Genomic DNA, 12,741 nt, shown 5'->3' on the forward strand with positions numbered 1-12,741 from the left:
TGACCCAAGTTGATGACGTCTGTGGTCTGCGACGTTTATAAGGTGTTAATGTATATGACGTGTATAATAACTAACGTAATAACATCTGAGGATGTTCAGCCTGTGTATTGCTGGAAAACGTCTTTTTGTGTGCACATTTGTTCAATAAAATTTGGTTAAAAAAATGTAAAATGTATTTTTGTTAGTAAATAATTTACATTTTTAATGAACTGTGCTTTATATTTACTTTGCCAATCACATTTCTGTCATAAGACAATAAATGACATTGCTTCAAGGTTTATTTAGGAGCATGGAGTATTTAAGAAAAAAACCAAAAAACATTCTGCTCTCCCCATTAAGAACTACACAAAATAGCAGTCTTTCACAGCCAATCAACAAGACACACACATTCAATGACCTTTACACAATTTTACCATTTCAGTCATATTTTTACAACCTTCAGAAAAATCTGATTTCTAGACATGGTAAGTGCACTTGTAAAACACAGAGGTTTTAATTAAAATACCGAGTTAACACATAGTATAGCTAACATGGTATCGCTAACATTTTCAAAATTGAGGTAATACTTTCATTTGCAAATGCACAAAAGACCCAAGTAAGTGTGTGTAGATTGCTGGAGACTGATATGCTTTGTGTCTCCAGGCAGATTATATAAGCCAGAATTAATGTTTTGATCAATGCTAATCATAGTTTTGTTGTTGTTGTTGTTTTAACTAGATGCCCAGTAGACACACATACAAATTGTGCAGTTCTCTGCACTTCTCTCTGCCCCATGTGTGTGGGAGCAGTATGATGACTTGACCAGTGGAGTCACAGCAGCATCTGAAAAGGAAATGCTACAAACACATGCTGTGTTATACGCAGTAAATTGAACACTGTTCAAAATTGGCCCTGTTTAAGCCATTAATCAAGGTGCTTTTGCTGCCAGGTTGCTTGGACCCTGTTAATTGCCACTTCTGGCTATAATGTTATTCATAATTTGGTTTATTATAGTTACATGTGTTCAAATGGCTATTTAAAATATTCCATAGTTTGGGTTATTAGTATGTTCAATTTTTCACATAAAGTTAATTTTCCAAATCAAAAGTCTTTTTTTCAGTTTTTTGTTTTTCACTCTAATGTATATTGGATTTTCAAACACAATCACCTTCTTCTGTATCCTCTTCGAAGTCCCGGTTCCTTTTTTCTCTCAGTCAGTTAACTATATTGATCATGCACTTGATCAGCTGCAGGCTGTGGAATATTAATTAATAACGCGTGACTTCTGGCTGCTTTGACGTGCTCTTGTACTTTGTCGTGGCAAAAATGACGCCAATAGAGTTTATGTTTCTATATTTACAAAAAGTAAATGTCCACACTCATAACTATGAATGGATATATGAAACCAATTTATTTACCATCTGGAGTTCACCAATATCACCAAAGAGCAATGTCTTCCCAACAGTCCACGCCACAATACACCTCCCATATGCACCACACCTGTGTCAATTAGTGTGGCCTTCAAATAAACAGGTATCTAGTTCACAGCACCACTCATTGGTTACTGATTAAAATGGCTCCAACTGAATATATATAATTTAATAAAACTCCATATAGAAAAACTCAACTCCCTAAAAAACAATATAGGTATACATAAATCACTTCACAGGTAATGTCACAGTTTTTATGCAGAAAAAAAATAGAGATTTACCTTTCGTTCCTTCCTGCATTGGTAACATCTGTCAACTTCACTTTGTCGCTAACTGAATAACAGTTAACTGTTACAATGTTCTGTTAAAAGCGCAGAACGCTTGCAGAACGCAATTTAATGTTTTCCATGAAAACTCACACTTTTATTCATGTGCTAACATAACTGCACAAGGGTTTTCTAATCATCAATTAGCCTTTCAACACCATTAGCTAACACAATGTAGCATTAGAACACAGGAGTGATGGTTGCTGGAAATGTTCCTCTGTACCTCTATGGAGATATTCCATTAAAAATCAGCCTTTTCCAGCTAGAATAGTCATTCTATGGTCACAGAAATAATTTGAATCTGACAAAAGTAATAATAAATAAAAATTCTATGAAAATTAACCAATGAAAATCAGACATTGCTTTTGAACCGTGGTTTATCAGAATTATTTTAAAAAAAAAACACATGAAACAGGTCTGGACAAAAATGATAGTACCCTTAACTTAATATTTTGTTGCACAACCTTTTGAGGCAATCACTACTGAGGCCAAGCTTTCTGACACTGGGAAGCACATTTCTCTCTGGAATACTTTGATAGTCATGAGACCATTGTGGGTTTTTCTTTCATTAACCAATGCTGTTCAGTTAAAAACCCTGCACAATTCAAATTTTTCTACAGATTTTGTGCCATTTTATTTTTCTACTTATAGACAAATCTGTTCAATATTGTTGGTTCTTTATCAGTATTTCTACTACTGAAATAACCTGTGCAATATAATTAATATGTGCAAACTGTTATTTCCATCCAGAGGAATTTGTTGAACAGTCAGAATTATGTGTTTTTGGTTTATTTTTCTACTGATATTCCTTTGCAATATCACCTTTGCTTATTGCCCTTATTGTTACCACCTGAAACAGTGAAAAATTACAAATTAATAAAGGCTTATTGCATCATAACTTACATCAAATGATGGAATATATGGATAGTACAGACTAATCTGAAAAAGTTAAATAAAAAAAAAAGAAAAGCAAAACAAGGTACAACGTGTATGGTTAGACCTTATAATAGCATTCTAAGCTTGGAAGTAAAGATAGTGAAATTACAAAGAAAACAGCCTAGGGTTAGTGTGGTTAATCAAATAAGGACATAAAAGCTCCTCAAATGGAGATGGTTGTTTTTTTTCATCAAATGCATTAAATCATGTTATTTCCTCTTGTTTTCAGTGTTTCTGAAGTCTTTTATAATCCATTGCTCTGTGGGAACACTGGCATCAACAGGAAGGAACTTCAAGACTGCATTCTAAGTACTTGACAAGTGGTGTCCACATGATTTTAAGCTATTATCATGGTGACATACTGCAGCACAGTGCTTCTTCGTGGTACTAGGGCCAAGATTTGACACATGGTGTTTTCTTTCTCAGTATTAGAAATCTTGAACCTTTTCACCACAAATATCCCACTGCAGCGACTAACCATAGAACACCATACTCAACTTTGTGCAAGAAAAGGTGTTTTTTTCAGTCAGATTTTTGTGCTTTATGTGGTCACATCTGGTCCTATAACACTTTTAAAAATGGATGTTTATTCCCAGCTTTTAGAGATGCCTAACAGTCTGTTTTGAATGACTCAGGACCAACACTTTTTACTTTTTATTCCTGTTGTATCAGGAGCAACAGAAAGTTAAGAGTCAAAAAATGAAATTCCCATTCATAGACACACGTCCTGGTAGCCACCCGGCTGTCTATAACTGCACAAAACCTGTTCAGCAACACACAAACACACCCACACTGAGAGTACATCAGTGTTCTCTGTGGCTCCCAAGCTGCAATGTGTGACTCAAGATGAGTCCTTCGTGTTGCATACTGAGATACACAACACCTCCCACCCATCAAACACTCAGAAGCACACAAACACACCAGAGTGTCAGCTCCAAGGTTGTTGCCTGGCTTTCACTCCTCCACACCTCTCCAAAGTTAATGAAATCACTCCCACAAAGTCGTCAGGGAGGTGGCTCTTTCCAAACCCACCCCCACCCCAAAAAAAAGAAAGTTTTTTTTTTTTTTTTTCAAAATAGCATGCTGGGAAACACTGAATATTAAGAAAGTGTGACAACAGACCTGGAAACGTGTCATTGATGTATAAAGGACACACAACATTTTTTCAGCTCAAGCATTCAAATTCTGAGTCACCTCGAAATGCATTAGCTTTGAACAGAAGCAGCAGAAAAATAGATGAAAGGCTCTGAATCTAATGGACAGTTACATTGTTGAAGCGAATTATCGGGCTGCTTGAAAATGGTTTGAAGGAAAAGCTAATTTGCAGACTCACATTAAAAACATATTTTTAATGTGGCTATTATGCTTTAAATGGTGATGAATGGGACTGTAATATTTTGCATGTTGCTTGGTTTTTTATGCTTCATTTATGCATGTTGGCAAGATACCATATCAAGGTTCAAAGTTTACATACAGTAAAGAAACATGTTTCCTTATACTTTGAAATTCTTTCTTTGCCAAACACAACAAATGTCAAATAATATCAATCTAAGTACAAAATAGATTGAAAAAAAGATAAATAGAAATAAAATAAATATTTAAAAAATAAAAATAAACAAGAAAAGCACTCAGAGAGCGCAGCACTCCGCCTCAGCTGCTCAGTCGTATCATTTCCAATGGATGAAATCTTCAATAAAAAATGGCCTGTGTTAAGGATGTGTATGTTATGTACAGATCCACAATCACATGACCAAAATATGTAGCGGGCAGCGGGAATTGATGGGACCCAGAAACACCCCCATAATTTCATCAATTGTTCTTTGTATCATTTCCAATGGATGCATCCAGATAAGTCTGCAGCGGTTGACTTGTAGTAGGATCTGTAACTAACATAGTTACAGAGATGCCATGTCGCTGTCTCGCAAAAATGCAGAAATCTTTAACAAATCCTTGGATCCAGACTATAAGCTGCATCACTGCCAAAATCCAATCACGTGGTCCTTGTGTCATTTCTGACCTTGCCTGAAAATTTTATCCAAATCTGGTTTTGATTTTTGTGCTATCAGACAGACAGGCAAACAGACGGACAGGCAAACGTACGCCGATCATCACATAACTCTGCTGCATTCCTAAAAATAGTTACATACAGGCAATGAACTGTACAAAATATGGAGTTGTGCAATATCATCTTCATGTGCCTACCACACCTCACATTAAAAATGTTTGATTTTATCTTCTCTCTTTTCCAGGGATCCAAACCAACCAGTTCCACAGGACACTAAATTTATCCACACGAAGCCCAACCGGTTCGAGGAGGTTGCATGGACAAAGTACAACCCCAAAGACCAGCTTTACCTTCACATCGGTTTAAAACCTCGAGTGCGAGACCACTACCGCGCTACCAAGGTGGCGTTCTGGCTGGAACTAGTCCCACACCTTCACAATATAAATGAGTTCTTTCAATATGTGTCCACTACTACCAAGATACCACCGCAGGACACCACCCCCTACCCTTACACTAAGCGGTTCCCGGGTAAAAATAGTTGGCCTTCCACCACGCGCCACCCAGGGGTGCCGCCGCCCAACACCAAACAGACCACAGATCAGCGCAAAAGTGGCGACCTGACGGATGAGTCAACTGTTGTGATCGAAACCAAGCGGGACTACTCCACCGAGCTCAGCGTCACCATTGCAGTTGGAGCGTCGCTGCTCTTCCTCAACATCCTTGCATTCGCCGCGCTCTATTACAAGAAAGACAAACGGCGGCACGAGTCCAACCGTCGTGTCCCCACCCCACAGCGCAACTCCGCCCAAGCCAACGCCCCGTCCGCCGCCAACGATGTGGCGCACCTTCAGAGCGAGGAACTGATGTCGCTGCAGATGAAGCAGCAGCAGCTGGAGCACGACCACCACCACGAGTGCGAGTCGCTGCAGACCCACGACACGCTGCGACTCACCTGCCCGCCCGACTACACCCTCACCCTCCGCCGGTCGCCCGACGACATACCCCTGATGACGCCCAGCACCATTACCATGATCCCCAACTCCCTGGCTGGCATGCAGCCTCTGCACAACTTCAACACTTTTGGTGGCAGCCAGAACAGTACCAACCTGCCCCACGGTCACTCTACCACTCGGGTATAGCTCAGCTGGGTGCCAGACTCTTTTCTGGATCCCACACAAGGCAAATACTGAGCTGTGTGCAGCACAGACTCCAAAGTCCCAGCAGATGTTATTTTGCTACCATGCCTTCTTGTAAAAGTATATACAGTATAAAATGACCATAAACTCATGAACATATTCAAAGTGAATGTTACTATAGTAATAACTCTTTCTGGAGCGAAGCTTCACGGAAGGTTTTCGAGGAGTTTTACCAAAAGAAAAAAGGCAACCGGTGGATGACTGTTACTGTAATATTCTTACAAATACAAAAACAAGCAGTTTCTGTGTCGACAAAAGGAGCCTTCGGGGAGGCTTTGTGCCATAGATACACACTAGCTAAACAGCGACGAGAGTTGTTGAAAAAGCAACAATGGAAACATCATCTTTTCACGATCCTTCATCCATCAGACACCTGAACTTGGGCACAGAATTCTACACCCCAGCCTGAAATGTATTTATGAAAACTTTGTAAAAAAGAACAAAAAAAAAAAAAGAAAAACACAAGAAAAAAGGTATGTAGTTGTGTGTGGAAATTGAAAAAAGAAAAAAGTTTTAAAAAAGAGAAAAATATCAAAAGAGTTCCTTCGATTATCGTTTTTATTTTGGCTGAGATCTTTTCGGGTTTTATTTTTTCCAGCTCGTGCTTTCTGTTGAGGTGTGTGTAAATATATATTCGTCATTCTCCCCCTCCCCCCGATGACAACCTGTGTTTCATTAGTTTTTCACAGATATGACCAAAATGCGAACACAATCCCATCCTTGGAGAGTTGCACACCGTTGCAGGTCATCACATACTGTCTCGTGCATTGCTTTGTGTCCACTCTTTAGACATTGCATGTCCAGGAAGAGCTTTACTCTGCATTCTCCGTGCGAGAATGACGACTGACTGACTCCCATCAACCTGCCGTCATCCTGTTATGCTTTTAGTAGTTTATTTCTTTGTGGGCTTTTTTCTGTCTTGCAATCTCAGCACTGCCTGAGCTTACAATGTGACCAGCAATGTATTATTTAGAAATAAAAAAAGGCAGTGAATTCTTTTTTTTTTTTTTGTATTAATATTAGTTGGATATGTTTGTAAAGAAATATATGTTAGATATTTCAAATTGTCATATGCTAGCAATATGTAAAGTATTGTGCCAGGCTTGTGATATTTTGGGTTACAAAAAGCAAGTGAATGAGTGTAAATATTAATGATATTAATTATTATAAAATTACAACGCAGTAACCATTAACTCTCTTTCCGTTTTGCATCCTATTATGACAAAAAAAAAAATGGACGTACATCGAGAAGATTTTAAGCTACATTTGTAAATTCTATAAAAGATATATTCTTGGTCCCTAAACCAGTCAAGATAACAAGGGTTTTAATGTAGAGTTTTAAAATCCTTAGTTTGTCTTATATTTGTTTGCGGTTTTGCCTTAAGTGATAATAGAAATATTTCTGGCTGGACACCTGTATAAACTTTTTCTGCAACATTTTTAATAAAATATCACAGTATTTTCTAAAAAAAAAAACTGAGAAAAAAATGAAACGTGGGAGATTTAATTGGATTTGATTGGATGGCTTGTGTGTTTTGTGTGTGACTGCATGTTTTTTACTTGAACCAGGCGGATTTGAGAGGTAAGACTCCATTTTATTATCATTCTTGCCACTGTTCTGCTATCAGTTTCTTCTTATTTAATACAAATCCTGAATTATTTCCAGCCAGGTCCATTCACGCAATCATTTCAATGACACTGTGCCTCTCCTACACAGATATTTTACTGTGAATCCACCAAAGTGAAAGTAAAATTACTTCTCAAAACAAATCAATAATGACAAAGAAAACAAGCAAGTGGAGCTATTGAATGAGAGAATTTAATAAGGTCAAAATTATACAACATTTTGGAGAACAAAGGACTCAAAACAAAGAAGACAGACTTGCAGTGAATACATGAAAGTTAAATGAACTCTGAGGTGACAAAAAGTAATTTATGAAAATGTCAATATGGAGTCAAACTGTATGTATTAATCAAGTTCCCACTGTGTTGCACTCTAGTTTGACAGTATGTTACCTTGCAGAACCTTTAAATTGGAGCAAATTATATGACAGTTTTTTTTTCCACAGGTTATTTAGAAGATTCGAGGATAACAAAATAAAATGTTCTCAAACCAACATTTAAACTATGTTTTTATATTATAACCAGAGCCTTGGATGCTCCTCTAATGTCACATATTAAGACAGATGGAACATTTCTGCGTGTGGTATTATATTCTGAAGATGTTCTGGGGACATTTATAGAACATTTTTCAGAGAATGTTATTCTCATAATGCTACATGATAGCATTCTCAAGGCAATATTCTGATAAAGTTTTTAGACTTTATTCTACCTTTAATACAAACATTTTGAGAACTTGTGACTGAAAACATGACTAGAACTTTGCAGAATGTTCTCAGAACCATCTATTTGTTGCTCATCTCGATGCAGGTGTATCTGCAAATAAGATGAATAAAGAAGTGACATAATTATCTTTTAGAACCTCAAAGCTGCAAGTTATTACAAGACTATCAACCAAAATTCAGCATTTTTTTCAGTTCAGTATCCTTTGAATGGGGGCTGCCCAGTGGTGTAGTGGTTAGCACTTTTGCCTTGCAGCTAGAAGATCCCTGGTTCACATCCCGGCTTTCCCGGGATCTTTCTGCATGGAGTTTGCATGTTCTCCCTGTGCATGCATGGGTTTTCTCCAGGTGCTAGGGCTTCCTCCCACAGTCCAAAAATATGCTCAGGTTAATTGGTGATTCTAAATTGTCCGTAGGTGTGAATTTGAGGGTGATTGTTTGTATGTGTAGCCCTGTCATAGACTGGTGACCTGTCCAGGATGTCCCCTACTTTCGCCCTAATGGTACATGTCCACTAGATCCATTTTTCCAGCATGTAAACGTGCCGCATCTGAAAATCGCTTGCTTGGTGGGCGGTCACTAGCAGGCCACTACGTAGTCACATGACAGTGCTTTCAGCTTGAGAGTCCGGAAGATGGCCCAACATGGCTGGTTGGCCGCAAACTTTCTCTTTAATTTCAAAAACACTTCAACAAAAAGTATTTCTGAAAGCATTTGAGGCGAGAAATAACCCGTGTAGTTGCTGAACCTGTCCTCGTTTTAGTTCAATGGCTAGTTTAGACATTTGACAAAAGTTTGCGATGTGTCTCACCTCCACATGCTGCATCGGATTTGCATAAAGTAGTTAATTATGCAAATGAGCTGCAGCCCGCTCCAGGTACACGCACCAGATCACAGCTTAAAACACATCGCAACTGGACCAGCATACAAAGCGATGCATTTCACATAGACAACAAGAAAAGCACTCAGAGAGTGCAGTACTCCACCAAGGCTGCTCAGTCCTTGTATAATTTCCGATTGATGAAATCTTTAATAAAAAAAAAGACCTTGCGTTGAGCACAGGCGTGTGTTATGCATGTCTACATTATGTAGAATTGCGTGACCTAAATTTGTAGCGGGTGGCGGGAATTGATGGGACTCGGAAACACCTCCACAATTTAATCAATTGTTCCTTGTATCATTTTCGACAGATACGTCCCGGTGGATGTGTAGTAGGATCGCAAACGTGATCATCAGCAGGCAGCTGGTAGCACTTACTTGTTGTCATAGTTACAGGGATGCTGTGCAGGCCACTATCTCTCAGCGATGCAGAAATCTTTAACAAATCTGTGGATCCAGACTATAAGGCACATCACTGCCAAAATCTAATGAGATGGTCCTTGTGTCATTCCTGACCTTCCCTGAAAATGTCATCCAAATCAATTAGTCTGTTTTTGAGTAATGTTGCGAACAGACAGAAGGATTCACGTTACATTAGTCCGCTGTATTCATTGGTGGAGTAATGAATGGGATGTGGGAAGTTGCCAGATCTAGTAGACAAGTACCTTCAGTGAGCTGAGATAAGCTCCAGCTCCCTGTGACCCTAATGAGGATTAAGCAGTGTATAGATAATGGATAGATGGATCCTTTGAATGAACAGGAAATGAAAGTAATAGAAGGTAATAATAATTGATTAAAACAGTATTTCATTGGTGATGTCGACTTTACCATGTATACCATAATAGTACAAGTCTGCTCTGCTTCTTTAACTGGCCACAATGACTTGACACCCACTCATTTACTCACAGTAACAGATGCCAGATTATGTCATGTATTCGGTTTAATGTTTATTTGCACAGAGCTGCGTCCTTCACTGCAGCTACAGCGTCGCATCCCTCCCAGTTCTAATTCCAAATGCTACTGTTTTGTCGTCCTTTTGATTGTTGTTAAGCTCCTGCCAGCAGATGTTTAATGATAAGAACCAAAATCTCAGAGAGGATAATTCCTTCGCTCTTCTGGCTGATCAAAACAAGTTCACTCGGAATGTAAATAAAAATATATTTTAAAGACGAAACTTGATGCAACTGAAACCCTTTGTGTGGGATCTCGCTCAGGATGAAAATAACATTTACACCAAATTAGATGTAATTCTGCATGTGCGCCTTCATTGTATATTGTTGAATCTTTGCATTCGCTGTAACATAATACGATAAGAACCTCCATTTCCAAAGAGGGCAGATTGACTCCCTTTGCAGTGATGCAGCTGCATGGCGCTTATTGAGTTAGACTCAATCAATACTGGCAATCTAGCACTTGAAACTTTTGAAACACTGAATTGCATCTGCAAACAGTTTGGGCTCTGCCAGCTAAGCTGTATTCTCTGACTGTTTCGGCCTTTTCTGATTTGCTGTTGTGCTCCGTAAGGGAAAACAAGATGCGCTTCTGAGTTGAATAGCAACGAGTGCTTCTATGAGGCGTCCAGACCTTCAGTAAAAAAAAACCTGTCTTGAAACGCCTCTCCCCACCACTGCTACCTCAGCCTTGCCTTTCATTCAATCTATTGATCTCCTTTGCAACAAGGCAAGCAAATTAGCTTTTGACTTAAAACTGAAGTGACAGGGGGAAAATTGAAATCTTTAATAGTAATCTGCAGTTACTGAGGCGCACTGGACATCTCCATACAATCTCCTGTGACATTTGCAAAGCTGCGAAGCTTTTCTTCAGAAGATGCAGGAAAACTTTCTTTCATTAGCAAAATTGTTTGATCTATAATATATGATCCAGCGTCGTATGGATGCCGAGATGAATATTTAGTTTGTGTGCAAACAAAGCAGTGTGAACGCCTTTTAATTGGCGTGTTGTTTATGCTGAGGGTAATGGGGTGGAGGGCGGAGAGGCAGTAGGGGGTGGTGGGAATATGAATACCGGAGACTCTGAGTTAATTAAGCTGGCAACAGTGCTCCATCACTCAACCGCCGTCCCAGGACTGTCATTCAAGCGTGGCGCTCTCCAGGCAGCCATTACTGAAGCGCATCGATCACCTCAGTGACAAGGTGGCGCTCTGAAGAGGAGCGTCCAGCGATGGAGGTGGAGGTTCGGGGTGTGTCTGCACAAAACCCCCGTTGCGAGAAACCTCCGCTGTATTCCTAGAAAATGAATTAAAATGCAAGTAAATACCTCACCCAAGGCAGTTGATTGCATTTTCCTCCCTGGGTAGCTGGAGCCTTAGTAGATGAATATGAAATCTTCAGAGTCAATATATATGCAGTTAAGTGTTCAGGAAGTGAGGCAGTAGAAAATCCCTCCTCAACGTTACCTTGGAAAATAATGTCATCAGGTCATATTCAGCCCAGTTATTTCTGCTTTGGCATGAGACACCTAACCTGTGGAATTTTACTTGTTGTCCATGTAAAGAGGATCATGGGATTCATGCCAGCCTTTTTAAAAAAAAATCCTCTGCCGAAGCATGCGCCTCTGCAAAATTTCTCAAAATGGCTGACTGGTAATAACTAATCGAAAATGTTTGGCTCCTTGTTTAGGGCTCTGGGAGGCAGCCACTGTGATTTCTTCTGCTTTAGTGTTGCAGTTTATTTGTCAAATCCACAGATTTGTTTGTGCTTTGTCATTTATCCAAGAGCTTGATTAACATGGTGGGGGATCTGGGACTGAAAATGAGCAGTGGGACTCAGCTGATCCCCAATTCCTCCCACACTCACTGTTCTGAATATATAAACAGCACACACTCTGCAGAGTTTAAGCAGTAGTAGCAGACAGAATACCCATGGAGACGCCAGTATTTTTGCCCAGATCCCTAAAAACCAACCAATACTCCGAGAGGGGGTATGGACTTGAGATTACTGGGTCATCTATCTGATTCACTGCTAACTTGCTCTACTGTAGAACAGGTTAACTTCACTCATCAGAAAGATTGCAGATCATCCCTGCAGGGTCCTGACAGAGACAGTGGAGTTCAATTCAATTAAAAGCACTAGATAGTTTTAAAATCCGTCTTTTGCTCTTTGAGACTTTCCGAGTGTCAGTCTGCTACAAGATTTTTTCATTCCCAACAGGATTCCTCACAGTGTAAGTCCTCCTTTCATTCATAATTGCGGCTCCAAAGAGCAAGAAGACCCTTTGTGATGATAACTTGAAATAAAATCCTCTGATGTCTTTAATGTGAAAAAATAAAACACCCACTGTTAAATATTTACCATGGTTTTGGTGTATTCTGGTCATTTCAGGCTACGTATCTTTATTCTCTCCTCCAGAAACAGTAACACACTGCAGATTTAAACAGAAGGTGTGGCGAGTGATGCAGTTCGATTGGTGGAGGGAACTGGGTAGTGGACCAATCGGGTGCAACAGTAGGCAGGAACAAGGGCTGAAGTGTAGTTCCAGGTTAATCATTAATGATTGGAGATGGGTAGGTTTAGCTTCAGCTGGTGTATTCCAGAGAAAACGACCACTACCGTTCAAAAGTTTGGGGTCACTTAGAAATGTCCTTTTTTTGAAAGAAAAGCAGTTTTTTTCAATACAGACAACATTAAA

At 39.4% G+C, this 12,741-nt stretch overlaps 1 protein-coding gene across 2 annotated transcripts in view; it reads left to right on the top strand.

Moving 5' to 3' along the window:
• Positions 1–7,384, top strand: part of nlgn4xa (neuroligin 4 X-linked a) — a 111,549-nt gene extending 104,165 nt beyond the window's left edge. For both annotated transcript variants that reach the window (XM_055008511.1, XM_055008512.1), the window contains one exon: positions 4,921–7,384. In XM_055008511.1, coding sequence (XP_054864486.1) covers positions 4,921–5,815 — 895 coding nt within the window. In that variant the 3' untranslated portion in view covers positions 5,816–7,384. The remainder of the gene's footprint in view (positions 1–4,920) is intronic.
• Positions 7,385–12,741: the final 5,357 nt, after the last annotated feature.

The sequence above is a fragment of the Amphiprion ocellaris genome, chromosome 24, assembly GCF_022539595.1.
Source record: "Amphiprion ocellaris isolate individual 3 ecotype Okinawa chromosome 24, ASM2253959v1, whole genome shotgun sequence".
Lineage (NCBI taxonomy): Eukaryota > Metazoa > Chordata > Actinopteri > Pomacentridae > Amphiprion > Amphiprion ocellaris.